Genomic DNA, 20833 nt, shown 5'->3' on the forward strand with positions numbered 1-20833 from the left:
GGGGGGCATTCCCAGTCCTAATTAGAGGTGTCAGGAATTGAACCCAGAACATTCCTCGAGCACAGCAGATGCTCTGCCAATGAGCCACGGCCCTTCCCCAAGTTCAGCTTGTCTTTGGACACTTTCACGGGAATCTACACATTAATAACATTTGCATCCCCAAATGCACATCTTGCCTGTCTCTAGTTGGATGTTGTTGGAGGTGGAAGTCTCAAGTGGAACAAAGGTGATAAACTGAATGCTTCTCGGCTAAAGATAGATGCTCCTCGCTGCTGAACTGTTGGCATGGCCAGACTTCCTACCAAACACTGTATGGGGTGTTGTATATTGTGCAGGTTCATAGTCATTGTCTCCTCTCTTTCTCTCTCTTTCCTTTACCCTACAGTGTATTTTGGGACCTTTACTGTGCAGCTCCGGAAAGGCGAGATACTTGCGAACACTCGAGTGAAGCAAAAGCCTTTCATGATTATGTGAGTAACTTAATTTTTAATCCTTTTGACTAGAAACTCATGGGAATACGGCAAATGGGGAGAAAAGGGTGTTGCCACTGCTGCCATTCTGACTTGGTTGAATAATATTTTATAAAGTCACAGCTATGTGAATCTAGTTCAGATACTTATCTTGAGTACTTTAAGGTGGTGCATATTGATCTAGTTACATCGCCATGCATCTTCCTCGTGGCACGCAGGATAAGCAGGGTGAAGGAGAGATGCAGTGGCGATATTTATCATGTTGAAATCTCATTTGCAAACTTTCTGACATAAGTGAGTGGCTGTATTTGAATGTGGAATGCTCTTTCTCCAGGAGGAGAATGTCTCTGAAAGCTCATCGGGGCCTGTTTGTATTTATGAATCTGTCGTAAGGTTGCGCTGCAGGGCAATCCTGTGCGTGTTTACCTGGAAGTAAGCCCCACTTACTCCCAGGTAAGTGGGCCTAGAACTGTAGCCTTCGAGAGTCAATGGACTTGGTTCAAAATATCAATGCAAAGGTTTTCCCATTAAGACTGCAATGCAGACTTCATTATTTCTTTAATTTTGAGTTTTTGTATGGGCTGTGGGTACAAAATTGACTGTAAGAGGAAGAGTGAGGTATTGTATGCAGGGTTTGAATCGAGGTGGAGAATCTTGCATTTTTGTTTTCCGATGTGATATTGATTACCCCCAAATAAATAGCAGGTGTGTGCGATATGAGCATCTGGAGTTTGCTTTGTTACGGTAGAAGGGGGGGGATGTTGTGAGAGTAACTATAGAGCTACCAGCCCCACGGAGGATAACGTTAGAAGCTGTTTCTAGTGACCCTATCCTGTTAGAGGGGACATTGCCCCAAGCTAACTGTTCTGGATAAACTTTGACTTGTCAGCTTCTACCTGTGATGGCAGAGCATGGATTCCCAGGAGGATGTAGGTTTTGATAGTTCATAAAAGGAAAGGCATCTTGTCCTTTTTCTTTTGCAACACACAGACTGAAGGATTTGTAAGGAGATGAGTTTCAATGGAGAAAAAGCAAGCTGCCGAATGTTGTCCACGTTTCCATTGAGCTGAGCCTCAAAATAATATGCAGGGTGAGAAGCTGTGGTCTATGGGGAAAGTGAGTCGGAAGTGAGCAGTCTGGTTAAAAAGTATTTACTTGGAAAGAGACCCCATTGGCTTTAATCAATTTCTCACATGATTTGTAAGTTAAGATCATTAGGGGAGCTGCTCCCTCCATAGCCTTCTGCCTGTCAGTTAACAGCTATAGCGTTGCCTGAATTATATGGTTGCTTCTCAGACCAGCTCCCTGGGAAAAAGGGTTCACTAACACAGGGAAGAGGGGGATAATTCGTCCATTGCTTATCTCTCTGGATGTTGCTGGAGCAGGGTGAGACATGACAAGATAAGTATGGTTTCAGAGTTGTTGTTCTGGTAACATATGAACTGGGTCCCTGGTTTCTGTACTGAGGATCACAAACTCCAGAACAATAGCTCTTCTTGATGATATCTAAAGCAGCTTTTAGTAAAAGGTTTGAGAGCTTACTTGTAGGCAGATTTCCTAGGCTAGAAGAAAACTTTGAAAATGTGTATCGCTCTGTGTTTATCATGGACATTCTTCATGCAGAATTAACTTTTGAAAGGAGAGTTTCATATTAAATCCACAACCTACATTTTTAATTTTATCTCCTCCTGATGCAGCCATACCAGGAATATAGAACTATGTTTCCCAGAAAATTGGCAGATGGCCGGGCATTGATCTGGTTTTGTGTATTCGATTTGACCAAGTCCCCAAAGAGATCCTTTTGCCTAATGATGAACAATCTTTAGAAGATGTTTTTCTGACTTGTTGATGGAAAGCACTTGCTTTTGCGTGAAGAAGTGTAGGCTGTGACAGCATGAATTAGCAGGAAACTGTCTGTCTTGAAAGAAAAAAGCAAGGGAGAGGGCCACAAAAAACTTTAGCCCTAGTCTCTGCGGCTGGTTTCATTGCAACTCTGTGCCCTGATTTGTAGCCTTCCCATAGAAAAGCAGTTGTACTTAAAGGGGAAGAAAATAATCTGACATTTTTATTTATTTATTGGCCTGGTTTGTTTTTGACAAATGTTCTCTCCCCAAACAGTTTGCACCAATAAAAATAAAAAATAACGAGGAGCAGGCTCTTACAAACTAAAAAGACAGGATACATAAGGGAAGGAGAGTGGAGAAGATAGACGAGGAAGATCAGCTAGACCATTCCAGAGGATAGCTGTGAGCAGGTAGATGCATCTACCTAGTTGTGGCCAGGCTGATCTTCCCTTGATGCTCTCGCTCTTAGCCCTCTGGCTGGTAGCAGAAGCCAGATGGTTTCTCCCCAAATACTCTGGGATAGCTCAGTTGGTAGAGCATGAGACTCTTAATCTCATCATTGTGGGTTCAAGCCCCGCATTTGGCAAATGACTCCTGCACTGCAGGGGTTGGACTGGATGACCCTCGTGGTCCCTTCCAAGTCTATGATTCTATGAACAGTCCTAGGGAGCAGAGCATTTCTGGCAGAAGAGGGCTGGGAAGCAAACTCCCTGCGCCTGCTTCTTCTCAGACCAATGGTTGGAGCCTGGCCCTGGTGTTCTTCTGGGGAGGGGGGAAGAGCGTGCAAACTCTCGGCTTTCTTGTACAATCCGTGGGCAGCTAGACTGCAACTTAGGGACATAGTTGGAGAGTAGAAACTCAGCCCCAGCAACTCAGATCCCAGTGGAAGTAGATTTCCTCCTCCTTCAATCAAAGTTAAGCCCTCTTAAGAGTAGTGAGAAATAAATGCCATTCACCTGAATGGGAAGAAGTACTCTGCTGCCATAAGGAATATGGCTCAGTTGGGGGCAAAAACCCGACTTTGCCCCCAACCCTGGGTCTGTTTTGCTTCCATCGTAACAGTGTGCCCAGAAGCAGAAGTTTAATTTGCTTTTGTGGCAGAAACGTAAGAGGCCACGCTGTGCTATGGGGAGGAGCCCCGCATCCCTGCAGTTTGGTGGCTGGGAAAGGAGTTTGCCCCCACTTGCTCCTCATTGGTAGCTCTCAAATAGGACTGTCACCGTGAAAACTGAGGCGGAACATACAGCATCCCAGTTAGAGGTGGCCTCGCCATATTGCTTAGTGTGTGGCAACTTTGCCACAAGACGCTGTTTAGATTTAGGACTGCAAGTGTCAAGCCTGTTTCTGATTATTCTTGAAGTGTGTCTGTATTGTTTTGAGCCTCACTTCTAAAGGAATGGAACTTCCACTGACACCAGTGGGGACTTAAGCATGCGGGTGGATACATTCAGAATTAGGATCTTCGTCGCTACACGTAGTGACAAATCAGTCGCTGGATTTGCCATTTTGGATTGCTGGTTCTTTCTTTACTTCTTACCATGTCTCTTTTTTGGTTGGGAAGTTGCTTCTGAGTTCAGGTTATCCCCTGTGAAATGTGGCTTAACATAGTTTTCTAATGATGTTGGAATGCCCTCTGTAGGTCTTGGATGCAAAGCATAAGGTGTGGAGGGATACTGCTTGCTTTCAAGATATAGTACTGCTACATTAGCAGCAGCCTTATAATAGTGTCTGAGGATTTACGGTATTTAGAGAAATTAATCTTTTTTAGCTGGGTAATAATTCTAATAATAGGCATGAGTGCATTAGATGATTCGCATAAACTTCTTTAATACATGTTGCTTTAAGCTTGCAGCAAATAGACGCAATCCTGATTGTTTTGTTTTGTTTTGAAAAATCTTAGCGTAATACAGTTTCGTAACACTCCTGAGTAGTACTTTACCTTTTTAGTTTTATGTATTATGAAGACCAAAAAGATGTTCTGTTCCTCCTCCCCCCCCCCAGCTCCCCCCTTCTTTTCATTATACTCATTATTTGTAAAGGGCTGTTGGTTTTAAAGTAGTTGACTAATCTGTATTGTCATGACCATGTTGCTTTTAATCATAGATGTATCAAGCTTATAAACGTGGTCCCCCCCCCCCCGAAATCTGTAGCTCACTTCCTATAATGAACTTAGCAAGCCATCATGGATGAGATATTGGAGACGAAAAGGACAATTTCTCATGTATGGGAGGGGTTCGAAGAGGATTCATTGGACTGAGTCTATTAAAGAACATTGAACTAGTTTCTCCCTTTTCCTAATCTTCTAAATTACTGCCCCTGCGCAGAACATCTGGCGCTGAAGTTGGACCGAGTATCAAACATGGAAGGGTCTTGCCTGAGAAATCTTGCTGATCAGTTGGCTTGTTGGCCTTGTTATATGTAGCCAGGATGTGTTCCCACCTTCTTCTTCTAAGCCTCTGCCTCCATGTAACATAGTTTAAACGACAAGCCTTCTTAACAGCTAATGAATGAACGGTGACTCATTCAGAAAGGCTCCCAACCAGACTACAGGATAGTTGGCTGCATGATTTGGATTGACACAGTATGGAGGTTTTAATGGAGACTCCAGGAAGAACATGCAGGATTGCGAGAACATGTTAATAGCTACTGCTGTTTACGTTCTAAAAAAGATTTTCACTCGGGGGGCCTGTGCAAATCATGATCAGAATGGACAGATGACTAATGTGGTAGATGGAGTAAAAATAAACTGCTATTCTAGGTTGTCGGTATGATTGGTAAAAATTCTCTTACGCTCTTGATGGCTTTTTTATATATATAGATGTGCATGACTTGGATGCACGTATTTTGTGGATTCCTTTATTCTCTGCACCAGTAGAGACTCTGTACTGAGGTTGATCTTTCGTCTTGTGTCACAGGCCTGAAAGCAAAAATATTATCTTAAAATTCGGGAGAGTGCCTAACCTATTGTGTATAAAAGACAGTATTCTGTGCTTGGAGAAATGCATTTAAAAGCCTGGCATCATTTCCTTTGCATGCTTCTTTCCCATTGTTTATGGTTGAGGTGTGGCTACTTGGACGTATAAGAAGCAAATCTCTCCAGATCAGTAGGCTTGGCGAATACATGCTTCAGAGAATGGGAGACCATGCTTCATTAGCAGCCTGTATAACAGCACTTCCATGCTGTGTAACTTCCATTTCATTTCCCAATATAACTATATGATAATAGAAGCAGCAGGAGCAACAAGCAATTTCCCCAAAGAACATTTTTAATATTAAAAACAGCAAAAAGTGTTCGTTCTTCTTGGTTTTTCTGTGTCTTAATCGATTCATAAGAGTTCTGAGACGGTTGACCTGTACTGACTTCGAAAGGAATTCTTGAGATTGGGACGCTGTGTGCTGAATTCTTGCTAGCAGCAATGTAGAATGGTACTATGTAGATCCCGTACCAAGGGGATGGGTGAATATTCCTTATGCTTTGGAGACTGCACAAATGCTCCTCTTCCACATTTCCCTGTGAGCTGAACACCAAGGTATTTCTTTTTCCTGCAAATCACAAAATTTGCTCACCACAGGGGAACCTGGGACCAATTTTGTGGCAGAAAGCAATTAATGCTGTGAAGATAGGACAATTGCAAGATAGGTACCTTTTTGTGGGATGAGGAAAGGGGGCTATATCTTGTCCGCTTTGTGCCATTGTTCCACTTCTGGAAGAGAAAATCCCAGGAAAACTTGTATTTCTCGGCTGACTTTGCAGAATTACGCTAATTTATGTTTTTGGTTGCAACATATTTTTGCAGAAGCACGCGTTAAAGTCACTCGTTAAAACTTGAGCTAATTTGAAGCTGTGTAAACTGGTACAAAGTTGACTTTAAAACAGAAAACAGCTTATTAATTTTATACACTTGGTTACATTTCTCCCCAAGTCTTGGGGTAGAGTAGAAATTTGATAAAACTGTGGTGCTTTTAATGTGGTGGTTCAGTGGTTTGAAATTTGAAAAAAAGAAAGAAAAAAATGTCTAGGGGGAAGGAGAGAAGAGAAATCCAAAATGTGCTTCCAATTTCAGTGTTTCTGTGCGTTTCCAAACGAAAATGTTATACTCTCTCTAGAGGTTTACTGCTGTTGGCACGCTTGCTTTTATCTTGCTTCTAGGCAAAGCCCCTCCGTAGGCGCACTCATATTACATTGTGGCGGTGTTGCCAGACACTCTTGTTGCAGGTTTTATTGTGCATCTTCTGAGCTGGTGAGCTACAAAGGGATTGTACAGCATGACAGGGAATTTCAACCACCGCGTTATCTTGGAATTGGCCGATTGATGATTGCAGTTCAGCGTTTCAACACTGTGAAAGCCAATACAATTTGAGTTAGCTGTGATGACTGCCAGTTTAAATACCGCAGTGAATTTCTGTCAAATAGCTAATACACAGAATGGGGAATTGCAGAAAACTTGATCACTAGAACCAATTTAGTCGATTTTGGCCTCCAGCTACAGAAAATGAACTTAAATCTAGTTGACTGTCGCTACATACTTTTTGTGGCATTATTCTGTTTGCACATGCTCCTCTGAGTGTAACTTCAAGGGAGAGTGCAAAAATTCAGAAACTGTTTTCAACACAATCCCCCCCCCCCCCCGTTTTTAACCAGCTGCTCCCTTGGTGATATTAGTCCTTTGGAACCACTCCCTAAAAACTTTAACATAATATTTTCAAAATTAAATATTTTAAGAATTACATTTTTAAAAGTTTTATACAGGGCATATTTTGGTCCAGCAGCATATGCTGTCTATCTGTTTGCTCTAGCAGAAACAACTCCTCTCGTAAAAAAATTCTAGACTTCTTTTCTCTCTCTTCTTTAAATACCTGCTAACTGTGTGTTGTGTCAAACAGTTAATTATAATCTAAATAATTCTTTGCTTCATTTATGCAAAAGCAGTAGGTGTAACATAAATATTTTTTTCTACATGACTTAACCTTAATTGCTGGGAGAATGTGACAAGAATCCATTTCTTCAAAGAGGTCCTTCTCCTTCGTGACGTGAAGCCCATGTTCATTTTCAGATTCTCACAGTGGCCACAACTTCCATTAGAAAAGTGGCTTGGCAATCCTGACAACTAACCGGTATTCATTTTTTCTACCAAGAGCAGAAGGGTTTCTACATACAGTATATTCTGCTTTGCTGGAGCATAATCTTACTTCAACATACCTGTATTATTTCTCATCGTTGTCAGCCTCCTCGTGGTCCACTAAATAGCTCTTACATTACTTTTTAAACTGAGATTTGCACCCTTCTCCATGGCTTGATGGATGAGCTAGTTCTTCGAAAGATAAAACATCTGGTGCATAACTGAGGATGTTGGCTTGGGACTTCAAAGCCAAAGAAGTGTCTCAGCCGTGTCTATGTCTTAAGCTCTTTTCTCCACCTGCCTCTGCCTTGTGATGTTGGTTACATGTTCACAACAGAGAGAGCCTTCTTGGTGGTGGCTCCTGCTTTTGGATTGCCTTCACAACAGGACCATGACAGATGCTGCCATAATCAATCTGGCGAAACGTCTGAACTTCTGTGTTTGCCCAGGCATCTTAAAATATGTTACATTAGTCTACTCTGGTTAATTTGGTTGCCTTTACTTGTTTCATGATGACGGTTGATTGTTTTATTTATTTTATTGTGTTTTATGACATGTTTGATTTTATTCATGCCTATTGTATACAGTAAGTCTGCAGATTATGTGGGGGTTACATTCCAGCAATCGTTCCTAAAGCCAAAGTCACACATAGTGAAAACACATTGGGTTCAATGGCAGCTGGGATTGCCAAAATCTTTTTTCCCAGGCACCCGCCTCCTTTCTGCCTCTTTTTTTTTTTTTTGCCAAGTGCATAAAGCTGTATGCACAAATTAAGTGTGTGTAAGTTTCAGGCTTACTGTACTGCATTTGTATCTGCAAGGATGAAGCGCAATCTAGAAAGGCTTTACATAAAATCTAGACTCTCCTCTTGACATATGATTCCAAGTGCCGGTACATATGATGGTGTCTGGAACTAGTAGATGCTCCAGTTGTCACTTGTTCTTTCTAAGCAATCCAGAAGTCTTCACCCAAGGTAGCATTTTTGTCTGGGAAAACACGATTCTCTCTCCAGATAGTGATGCCCTTGCTAGCTGTTTGCAGCGTATTGAGGCTGTGTTAATGTTTATGCACTTGGATAAAGCCTGTGGCATTGATAAACTCTCACTTATCCTTCCTTAATTTTTAAAAAACATGGTAGCTGAACATGGGAGTGCCTTCCTTTGACATGTGTCTTAATAAAAACCAACCTAGCAACAACTCCTGCACCAAACCTCCTTGCACTGCTATGCACAACGTCTTACGTTTTATTTTTTGTGCAATATGAAAGGCTACTGTCAAATTATGCTCTTGCATTTTCCTTTAAGTTAAACAAAAGGGTTAAAGCCTTTACGTTTTGCAGTTGGTTGCTGTGAACGAGCTTCGTTGTGTACTATCTATTTTGGCTGGTGCTCGCGGTATTCACAATGGGTTCATCAAGGCAGCATAGGAAGGAAGGTTTTGAAGAATGGTACTTGAACATATCACTAAGGAAACTTTAACAATGGAATTTTGTAAGATGATTATTTGAATGTGGAGCTCACCACTTCTTGTGGGGCATTTCCCCTTAAAACCCACTATTGCAAGTGCAGGGCACCTTTTTGGCTCCATGGGTCAGATCTTTATTTGGATCAGCCTCACAGGCCAAATTTGATAGGTGTGAGGAGTCACCCATTTGTCATTCAACTGACATCACAACAAGATCAGGTGCAAGGTGCTTTGAAATCCCAAAGTCAGGACTTCAAAGCACCTTGCATGCTGCTGCTGAAACAAAGGTAGTTCTCCCTTCATATTAGCAGGTGATTTCATGCAAACCCTTTCTGAGTCAGGAAGGTATCTTCATGGAAACCCTTCTAAAAGTATTGGCACTCTTTTGTAAGTGGGCTCTTCCACCAAGCCTTCAGAAGGCCACTCCCCATATTGTTCTTTCTCAATGGAGAATAATTTCTACATCAGAAAAAGTAATCCGTGAGGCGACCCTTGTGCCCATTTGAAGTTACTGACAGATAATTCTGAAAAGAAAACTGAACAGTGAGCGTGAAATAAATAAGTAAATGTATATGGAGCTGCTGTTTATTATTCATAACGGAAGCCATTTGGTCACAGGTTTATAACAAGCCAAAATAAGTACTTACAGAGCTTTATTATGGATGCCTTTGATCTTATGTTGGCATCTTTGGAATTTAAGTGAGGGCTGGGCAGATTCAAAGAGGAATAGATCGTGTAACGTGTTCCTTCACATGGCTGGAAGAGGTGGGTTGCATCCAAAACTATCAATATGTGAGTGAAATAAACATCTGTTTGCACGGTGGGACTTCACCTTTGTCTCCTCTTCACACTTTACAACTTTCAAAATCTCCAACAAGTTGGGAGGACCCTCTGGAGCAGATTTTGGGGTCATATGAGTGACTGCTGATGTGAGGGAGGTGGAGCCCTGTTGCAGGAGCTGAAACTGGGTCCATCAGTCTTAGATTCCATCATATGTGCAGAATATCTCCAAGGCACTGATTACTGGGAACTCAGAAAAAAACAGGTAGGGAAGAGCCCACTTAACCTGAAAACAGCCCTTTGGAAGCGTCTGAGGTTGCCTACTAAGAATATATGGATCTATTTGCAATGTTTAGGTTGCCCTCATCCTGTTCAGATGTTTCTTTCCTCACTTGATATTGGGAGTAGGCTCCAGTTTTGCATTCTGCCTCTTCCTTATGCTTCCTCTGTTCACCGGATCACAGGGAGAAGCAATTTATTAGAACCAAAAAGGTATTATGTCAACAAAGACTGAACACACATTCCTGTGCATGTTTTTCTCAGAGATCACCCTTCATTTCAATGGAACATACTTACACTATTAAGCCTTTTAAGGGACTGGGAACTGGTGGCTCACCAGGCGTTGTTGAACTCCAGTTCCCATCAGCCCCAGCTGGCATGGCTAGTGGTCAGGGATGATGGGAGTTGAAGTCTAAGAACATCTGGAGGGCTACAGCTTCCCTATTGCTACTGGAGGATACGTGGAAATATTTTTCAAGAGAGGATTGTTTTTCAGCTTAAGGTGCCTAAGGCTGCATATACAACATACATTTTAAGCACATTACTTTCCCAAAGAATCCTGGGATCTGTAGCTAGTTAAGGGTGCTAGGAATTGTACCTGTGTGAGGGGTAAGCCATCGTTCCCAGGATTCTTTGGGGCAAGCCTTGTGGTTTTAAATGTATGCTGTGTGCACAGACTTAAGTTCTCAGTGTGTTTAATTTTTTTTTGGACATACGTCCTAAACTTGAAAGCAACTGCGCAGTAAGACATACTACCAAAGAATGGAGCTATATACACACTGGCAGTTATTAAGCTATGACAGAAGTCTCTTCCAGGTGTAATAAAGGTAGTCAACCCCACAGTAGCACTGGGTGTTGGATCTTATTAGTTAGAATACCAGCCTTTCCCCCCCTTCTAGCATATTAGGTTCTTGAATTATTTGCTTTTCCACTTCATTCTTTTACAAATAGCGTGGGAGGTATTCATGCTCTCCTTCATCCTCAGTATCCATTTGAAGCCCTACTCCTATGACAAGTTCAAGGGGTTCGTCCTGATGTACAAAGCCTTATGCAACTTGCATACAGGGCGCAAGAAGCTGCTTATACTGAGTCAGACCGTTGGTCCATCAACCTCAGTATTGTCTACACTGACTGGCAGGGGCTCTCCATGGTTTCAGACATTTTATCAGGAGGTCCATTCCTCACAGTGTAGGAATTGGGCCTTCAAGTGTGACAGTATCTCCCCTGGGGAATTCCATCCCACGTCTCCATGGGGTGTCTTCTTCTCAATAATCTTTATGCATATTAAAGATCTTCCTTTTTCCAACAAGTTTTTTAAGTGAAGATTTTCATCCCAGTCCTTTTCGGTGCCACATCTGAAATTGTTTTTGTGCATGGTTGTTGTTGTTTTAATTGTTGGTGAGTTTATTGTGAAATTGCTTTGGGATCTTTAATGGGAAGCGATTCATAAATGAAGTAAACAGGAAAACATCAGGGAAAGTATTGAGTGTTTGTGTTGGCTGTTCTTACTGGTGGAATGCAGGAGGTACAACTTGACCTGAAAGGGTAGATAGATCCTTCTGCTGTAGAAGCTCTCTTGGGCTGCTTCAAACACTTCTTTTGGCAGAGGTAATTCTTGTGTAATAGAAAGCTATTTGGTATTTCAGTGGATTCCTCAATAGGCCCGTGAAATCTAAATGGCGTGATAGGCTTTTCCTAATCTAGAGTCATGGGAGCAGCTGCATTTGCAAATATATCTGAACTGGCTCATAGTCAGAGGCGGAATTCCCATCTTACCCCTGAGTGGGTCTATTCCACTCAAGGGATTATGGGGGTTGGACCTCCTTCCTGCTACAGTTCTTCTTGCTGTGTCCCTGAAGTAAATGTATTTGAAAACAGAGGCAATGGAAGGAGGATAGTTGAGTGGCCATAGATCAGTGTTAAAGCTGAAGGGGAGGAGCTGTAGCTTAGCAGTGTTGAGCACTTGGTTTGCCAGCATCAAGTCTTTGGCATCTCAAGTTAGAAGGAACTCTGCTGGCATGCTTGGAGAGCCCAAGGCCTTGAAACACTGCTGCCAATCAAAGTAGGCCAGCTTTCCTCAACCTGGCGCCCTCCCAGGTGTTGCTGAACTCTCAACTTCCATTAGCACTATCAGTATAGGCAGTGATCAGGGATGTTGGGGGCTATAGTCCCAACAACACCCAGAAAGCATCGTGTTGTGAAAGGCCAACAGACGCTATATTGGTCTACAGAGATAAATGGGCTGACTCAGTACAAGAGAGCTGCATATGAATTCTTGAAGGGGTGCATTGTCAGGTTTCCTGTAAATTTACCCAAGGGGGGAGGAGCTGGCTGTATGCAGTTAATCCCAAAGGGGAACATGGGTCAGTGCTTGTCCCTTGGGTTGCAGAGGGCAAGTGCATTTTTGCGCTGTACTTTAAAACGTGACAATGAGAGAAAACCAAAGCTATCTGTTTCCTAGGAAGGAATTGTAGGAAAAGCCAGTACCTTAAAACCTGACAATGAGAGAAAACCAAAGCTATCTGTTTCCTAGGAAGGAATTGTAGGAAAAGCCAGTACTTTTTTTTTTTTTTTAGCCAGAGTGCAGAACTGGCACCTCTCAGGTGGATGCTATTGTGAGCCAGGAGTTTCCCTACCCACTTCTTGCCATTATGTACTTATGAGAAGCCCAGAATTTCAAATCAAAACAAAAGCTGACCAGTGGGTGCAAGTCTACACTTTTTTTTTAGATCTATGGCTCCTCCTAGTTCCTAGCCACTATTAGCCGCAATTGGTGGGACCAATTCATATTTCCTTTTCTTCAATCCGCCTTGTGTGTAGTGGCAGCTGGCTTAAACTTTCCAGCCAGGCCTCTACTATTGCATGTGTATGCATTTGCGCAAGGGCCATTCCAAGCTGCCCTACTCACCTGCCTGAATCTAAGAAAACGAGGGAGGTGGGGTGCATTTATTTGACCTTCACCAGAACCACGGGCAACCCTCTAATCAGCTAGGGAGACAGCTTGCCGTAGTTTTTAGCACCTCCGTGGACCGGCTGTTGTCAAACCTGCATCTGTTCAGTTTTGCTCACTTTTGCTATTTGAAATAATAGTTTTAGCAAATGAGCATTAAGCAGTGTTCCTCCAATATCTGCTTTGGAGGGTCTCGCAGCCCCACATAGCAGATTTGAGGGTGCTCAGATACACTCAGTGGGGGGTTACAGCCCATCACAAGCTCCATTGCTCAGGAGGAAACTGGTCTTCATTGTGGAAGTCTCACCTTTTTTGTGGGGGGGGGGGAACCCTCTTGTAATCCACTTATTCCAAGACAGGCACTTAAGTGCGTTTGATTTTGTCCTTAAGAATGAACTTCTGATGACTCTATTTTCATTAATAATGATCCATGGCTGATAAACCAGTGGCAAGATAATGACTTTACTATGTAAAAATAAAAATGCATCATTAAAGCACACTCATTAATCTACATTCTTGGTATAAGGTTGGGCTGCTTTAAAATCTTTGATTGTTCCTTTAGAGGCAAGTACCTATTTGTCGTTTGAGTGAACTAATGTCCCTAAAGTAGGAGTTATTCTGGCATTCTGCAGTTGCATAGGAGCTACAAGAATGGATGGCTGTTCAAAAGCAGTTCTTCCTTTTTTTAAGTTGATATTGACAAAACCCAGGAAGCATTAAACCAGAGGTCATGGCAAAACGCTTACGCTGTAGTCTCTGTGATTGGGGAGCCTAAATATTTATCCTGGTCTGTCCCTAATGAAAACAAATTGTCAACAGTTGTTCAGTAACTGACTAAATTAAAATCTGTAATTAGTCAATTAGATTAAAGAGTTGGCACAACCTGATTGTATCATGCTGGTTAGGTTATTAAGAGAAAGGGTGTGATTTTTAATTACTGCATGCTAATTTTGACAGTTTCAAATGGAAACAGACGTTCCCCCCCACTACCCCCACCCCACGATGTGCTCCGTTTTTGTGAAATACGGCAGCAAAATGTAGTTTACTCTCAACAAAAGACCTGAAGTTTCTTCTCTCTAAATTCAGTGAGAGCTGAATTTCAGCTGGGAAGACCCTTGGATAAGGAATGCAGAGTGGGGTTATTAAATTCTGCAATTCCTATTTTTAAAAAAGTCTATTGACAAATAGGGTATTTTTGCTGTAAGTGTGAGGGCTGGTACGTCTGTTTTCGCAGAGTTGGGATGTTTTTGTATTTGTCTTAAGGAAGTCTGGGCTGTAGACAAGTATTCAACCCTTTGCAGATTGAAATCCGCAAAGAACTTGTTTGGGGCAGAGAAAGCATTGTTCTGGTGGGGATAGAGAGATGTGGAAAAGTCGGGTGTCTGTGTATTGGAAGCTGTGTTTACGATAGATCCATCACTTCCTGACACAATGACTAGAACTCTCTGGTCGACAGAGGTCTGCCTTGGCTGTTCTCTCTTTTCCCCTTTCTTTGTACTCTTTTGCTTGCTGAAATCACTTGTAATCTGCTCTTGGCATGGGCCGCTTGTTAAAGAGGGCTCCCCCCCCCCACAGGCTAACGGATGTGTAGCTCTGAGATGCTAGTGACACAGAAGTGAGTCATCCCCCCTCCCAATTCTTCCTCCTCTTTACCCCCCCCCCTTATTGTGCAGGCTTTAATCACCATTAGAAAAGGGAATGAAGGTGGTATTTATTTATTTGGGGGGGGGGAGCGGTGTTGGGAAACAGAGCCTTTTGCTGCAAGTGTAAAAGGCTATTTATTTTTCTGCAAGATACGCTGCTCGTCTGCTTCTCTCCATGCCCCCGACATATGACTGCAAGCAAAATCTGGTGTCTGGACTGCATGGGTTGTGGATTGGCCTCCCGGGTGCACTGAGTGTGTTGGGGGTGGGGTGGGGGTTGGTGCCTTTGTGCTGTGATCCCCCCCTTCTTCCTCAGAAAGAATAAAGGAGGGGGGAGAGAGAGAGAAGTTTTGTCTTTGAAGGGGTGTGTATGTGTCTTTAAGGGGCTGACAGATTTGTAGCTCTGAGTAAATACAAACCTTGTAAACCTTCCTTCATTTCCTTTCTGTGGTCCTTTCTGAGGAACAAAGAAACTCAAAGCAGTTCACATACAAAAGCTAGGGGAGACTTCTCCCTCCACTGAGGAGCAGTCATAACAAGGGCTCCTACCCCAACAGCAAAGAGAGGAGAGATTTTTGTTAATAGGGAGAAGAATTCAGGAGAAATGGTTCTTTGCAGAAGCAGGCAATTAATGAATTTTGCTAGGCTGGTGCAACATGTGTGACTCTGAGTAGGGCTTTCCTGTTCTGTTGATCATTTCCTTCCTTACCTTGGAAGCTTGGATTTTATCCTACCTTTTTGTAAAGTACTTTATGTGTCTCATTTAAAAGCAGTCTCTTTTGATCTCCAGATAACAACGGTTTATTCAGTTTTAGGAAAACTTGATATTTAAGTCCGCCTGCTTGTACTTCAGTAATGGCTGCTTTAGAGGGATGAAATGTAGTATTTGGGCAGATCAAACTTCAAATTATCTAAGACTGTGCTTTGTTTACAGGAGTTTTCCGGGGTGGTGGGGTCTGCAACATGCTCTGTCGGTGGCATCATTTATCATTTGGGTGGAGAGGGTGCAGCATTCAAATAGTAAGAAAATCGTGGCTTCATCCAAGGGGGTCATCTAGAAAGGAAATACTGATATTTGTAGTTTTAAGATGCAAATATTAAGGCATTGGTTGCTCAGATCTCTAGAACAATTTGGTTATACTTGGGGCCCACTGAGATGAACAAGGAAGATTAGACATTGACTAATTAAGGCCCATTGAGTCACACAACTTAGTCTGGATCCCATCCATTGACACGTAAAACTTTGAACGTTTGCAGCAGAAGTCAAGTTGTATATGTTGCAACTCACGGATGCAACAAGTAGTTGCTCATCTTCTTGGGGGATGTGGTAGTGGAGGAGGGAACACGACAATGTTAATATAATACACTAAGAAGCACTTTCTAAAACTGAGAAAAAATTACAAAACATACAAAAGTTAAAATACTAAAATAGTTGGTTTATAAAGTTAAACCTCTTTAAAAGATTATCAAAATTGTGTTGTCTGCAAAGCTCCGTGGCCAGCTGCCTGACCCACCACCATCATACTAAAATAGATTAAAATTACCTCAACTTTCTAAGCATTTGGGTAGGCTTATCTAAAGAATGCTTTTAGCAGACATTGAAATGAGTACAGGGAAAGGTGCCATCATGATCTCAACAGGCAAGGAGTTCCAAAGTGCAGGTGCTGCCATCCTAAACTATTGAGTTCTTACAAATGTAGAACCGGTATTAAGTGGCACCTGTAGTAGTGGAAATACTTGGAAAAATATTAATGAGATTGAGATTGCTAGATCTTTCATCAGAAATCTTAGAGGACCCGTATGGGTCTTTAGGGCTTAAAGATCCATTTACTTAAATTTGCATATGAATAAAACCAAGCATTTTGAAGGGCCAACTTTTTTTAAGATGAAGCCTGCATGTGTCACTGAAGACACCATTTTACGAGATGCATTCCCTCTTTTTACTGTCAGAAACAAATAAAAAATAATCGTGCTTGCCACCTGTGATGTTTGTATTTGTTTTCAAACTAATTAAAAAAAACACTACACACTTAGCTGAGGATACCATCTTAATTGACCAGAGATTGCGCATGTATTAATAATTAACCAATTAATTGGCTAAACGTTGGAGACCTATAGATCGCATGTGAAATATCATTTTATAGAAAGAAAATGAGAGAGAGTGGGAGGAAGATAAATAAAGACAACCTCCTCCTGGAAGTGAAGTGGAGTGGTGAGGCACTACTGTCCACATGTGAGGTTTTGTGACTGAGTTTTCTAGGTCAGATTATCACATATTGAGGGGCCAAGGGAATGAGCTGCAACATTTAAATGCAAACTCATTAAGTTTGTTTTTTAAGGGACAGATGGTACAATAACCAGTAGCTTTAGCTGTTGCCATTTGCAGCGAATGGTCTCCAAATTCTTGTCATGTATAAGCAGATAGCTTTGGTAAACACACACAGTGGACATGGGGCAGTCTTTCGCTGTTGTTGCATTAACCGAATATCTGAAAGGAAACGGTATTAGAACCTGAAATTATTCACAGGAGGGTTTGGCTCCCGTCTTGGCTGCTTATGAAATAAGTTTTGGTTTGTTTACTTACTGACTCAGTATATAGTTTCTGAAAAGAGATAGCAAATTTGAAGCCAGCCATGCTCCTTTCCCATGAGTCAGCAAGTGTGTCATAGCTGCCATGGTTGGGGTAAGATTCAGATAACATCTGCTGCTGCTGGCTGGCTCCTTTTATCAGAGCTGGCTGCAAAACCTGCTCCTCAGGTTTTGAGTAAACAGACAACAAACGCATGAATGTTGCAACCAGACAGCATTCTGAGGACCTGGAGCTGGCTTTCTAATTGGGTTGAAACCACCATCATGCCAGTAGCAGAATGCACCGAGAGAAACACCCAGGCCTTAATAAATATATTTTAATGGGGGGTGGGAAATGGGAGAGATTACAAATAGTCTTTGTCTAACAAGGCCGCTTTTCTGGAATTTGGGTGGCCAGGTGTCACAGCAGATCCAGAACCGAGGATGGGGGTGGAAAGAGAGAAATGTTGTCTGTGTGTGGCTTTCTCTCTCTCCCTCCTGTTTCAACCGGGAAACACAAAAGACGAATGTGCTGGCAATGTGCTGGCGGACTCGGAGATGCGCTGTCTCTTTAAGCTGAAATGGCTGTTGGTTTACTGCTAACTGTGGGGGAGGGGAGATGCGTTATACCCTGGTGACTTGATGATAGGGAGGTCCGTGGCAAGCTCTCAGCTTAAGCCCTGACACAGCAGGCTGGGAGGAGCAAGGAGGAGAAGTAGCCGCTGCCTTGACAATTCAGCACACTTTGCAGCTAGCTAGAGGCGGCCTCGGCTCTTTGTTGGCGGCAGCGGCGGCAGAGCTCGGGTTTCTTCCTTGACCAAGAAAGTGAAAAGATTTGGGCTGCAGTTCACTGGGGAGGGAGAGATCAACCCTGTAGGAAACAAGCCTTTCGGGTTGCAAACAGGTCCCCGAATGCCCCTGTTGAAGGCAGCGAAAGCAGTTTTATTTCTGGGGTTTAGGGGCGAGGGTAAGCCCCCCACCCCCAAATCCATTATGTCCTGTGCCTTCCTCCTCTTGCAGATGGGGCTGAGTGGGTTTTAGAGAGATCTGGGGGGGGGGGTGCTGGTCAGTGCACGCTGAGCCTGGCTCTCTTGAGGGTGCTTTTCAGCAGCCATGCAATCATAGGTGACAAGGAGTTGACCTGAAGCGTTCTGTATCCATGGGATTGTATGCAGGCGAGTGAGCTGGATGGTGGAAGATAGATGGAGGGCTCGGTCTCCCATCTGCACCCAGGACTGACACTGGGCAGGGTAGGGGAGTTTCATCCTCTGCTTCTTCCCAGTACAGTGGTACCTTGGGTTAAGTACTTAATTTGTTCCGGAGGTCCGTCCTTAACCTGAAACTGTTCTTAACCTGAAGCACCACTTTAGCTAATGGACTGGTGGCCTTCTGGGGAGATAGGGCAAGTTTTGAGTTTCCTTGGTGGCTTGTTAGCAAAATGGCAACAGCAAAGCTTCACGGCAGTGCTTGTGGAGTTGACTATAGATATACAGTAAGTCAGTGTAGCAATTAGAGTGTCAGACCCTGACTGCGAGACCTCGAGTTCGAAATGCCATGGAGTTCATCTGGGTGACTTTGCACTCTCAGCCTAACCTACCTCCCAGGGTTGTTATGAGGGTGAGATAGGTGTGAAGGAGAAACCATGCACATTTCCTTGAGCTCATTAGAGGAAAGGCAGGATATGAATGAATGAAGATAGAAAGAAAACAAAGATATTTTTAGTTTTCCATATAGTATTACTAAATGACTTCTAGATACAGGGCAACCAAGGAATAGGAATATACGGTATATATTTGTTCAATATTTTTGTTGTCTTATATTAAGCCCCCAAGGGGGCAAATAGAATGCTTAGCAGGGGAGTTCATATGTGCTCCTGAGCATTTGCCACTAAATAGCTGCAACCAGTATTCAGGTAGCTGGGGTAAGGTACCTTATGATCAGAATGCTTGGTGTCCGAACAAATGCTTATTTTAGAAATTTAGGGTGAGGGACAGCTTTGGCACCTGTGTCTTGGGCAGTTGCTGGGCCCTTTCACACAATAGGAGCTCACTACTGATGCGTGCCCTGTTCCCCATCAATTCTCAGAGCGTTTTAATAATCCATCCCTCTTCGCGCATAACTCCTGAGGAACTGTAGCTCTGTGAGGGAGGGAGGGGTCTCCTAGCTACTCTCATCAGACAGTGTTAGAAACTGAGATATGCAAGCTAGGAACTTAAACTTAGGTTATGGACTGTCTGGGCGTGCTTTTTTATAACAAGAATACAAAGCTGCAAATGAATGAATGCAGCTAAAATCTTAGGTTCATTTTTCACATGGTCCTAGTCCTCATCTTAAGACTGCAAAAAAACAAAGCCATACTTCCCTTGCCCACCCCCCTAATATTCATATGAAGGTCACTTCTCCAGTCCTTAGAGAGAAGCTGGAAGCGGGGAGGCAGAAAAAGGCCCTCCTTTCCTTCCAGCAGTGGCAGTTTTAATCTGAAATCTTGGGCGCAGTCCTGCGCTCAGAGCTCAGAAACTGCTCACACTAATGAAATTGCCTGTCGCAAAGTGCACCTAGAATAATGGGAGTTTCGAACGCTGCTCTCAGAACCCTAATAATAATAATAATAATAATAATAATAATAATAATATATTATTTATACCCCACCCATGTGGCTGGGTTTCCCCAGCCACTCTTAACAAACTACGGTTCCCAGGATTTTTGAGGGGAGAAGCCATGACTGTTTCAAGTGGAAATGAGCACTAAACTTGTGGTAGATTTCCAGACGTTACCGTATTTTTCGCCCCATAGGACACACTTTTCCCCCTCCAAAAATGAAGGGGAAATCTGGGTGCGTCCTATGGGGTGAATGCAGGCTTTCGCTGAAGCTTGGAGAGCTAGAGGGGTCGGTGCGCACCGACCCCTCTCGCTCTCCAGGCTTCAGGAAGACATCCGCAGCCTAGGCAGCCCTGCGGGAGGTCCCGCAGTGCTTCCTACGCTGCGGATAGCAGCCTGCTTCCCGGAGCGGCGGGCGCCCTGAAAGCAGAGTGCCCGGCGCTTCGGGGAATACATCTGCAGCCTAGGCAGCCCTGTGGGAGGTCCCGCAGGGCTGTCTAGGCTGCGGATAGCAGCCTGCCGCCCGGCGCGCAGTGCGCCCTGAAGCAGAGAGCCCCGCACACCAGACAGACATCCACAGCGTGTTGGAGCCCTGTGGGAGTTCCCGCAGGGCTCCCCACGCTGCAGATAGCAGCCTGCCGCCCAGCACGCAAGGCACCCTGAAGCAGAGCGCTCTGCACGCTGGACAGACATCGGCCAGCCCCACAAGCTCGGGGGACAGCAAGGAGGCGCAGCGCCGCCATCCCGCTGTTCCTCGACCTGGTTCGGTTTCCCCGACCTGGTTTTTTGGGGGAAATAAAGGGAAAAATTTTTTCCTTTATTTTCCCCCCAAAAAACTAGGTGTGTCCTATGGGACGGAGCATCCTACGGGACGAAAAATACGGTACTTTTATGTTGTATGAAATAGCACATAAAATATGGAAATCGTCAGGTAAGGAAACACTGGAAAATGGAATAAAGTGTTGTCTGAATGCAGCTTACGTCTACAGAACCAGGCCTACAACTAGGTGGAGTGAGGCTGCCACCTCAGGCAGCAAGTCCTCTATTTCCACCTCTGTTGGAGGAGAGGCCATATATAATCTGCCCTAAAGAGCAGCAGAGGGTGGATGCTGTTCCA

The 20833-nt window shown here is 43.5% G+C and overlaps 1 protein-coding gene across 6 annotated transcripts in view; it reads left to right on the forward strand.

Moving 5' to 3' along the window:
• SSBP3 (single stranded DNA binding protein 3) overlaps positions 1-20833 on the forward strand; it is a 172017-nt gene that overhangs the window by 4294 nt on the left and 146890 nt on the right. For all 6 annotated transcript variants that reach the window (XM_083619486.1, XM_083619485.1, XM_083619487.1 and 3 more), the window contains exon 4: positions 386-470. In XM_083619486.1, coding sequence (XP_083475612.1) covers positions 386-470 — 85 coding nt within the window. The remainder of the gene's footprint in view (positions 1-385; positions 471-20833) is intronic.

Source organism: Podarcis filfolensis (assembly GCF_964270895.1).
Source record: "Podarcis filfolensis genome assembly, chromosome: 6".
Classification (NCBI taxonomy): domain Eukaryota; kingdom Metazoa; phylum Chordata; class Lepidosauria; order Squamata; family Lacertidae; genus Podarcis; species Podarcis filfolensis.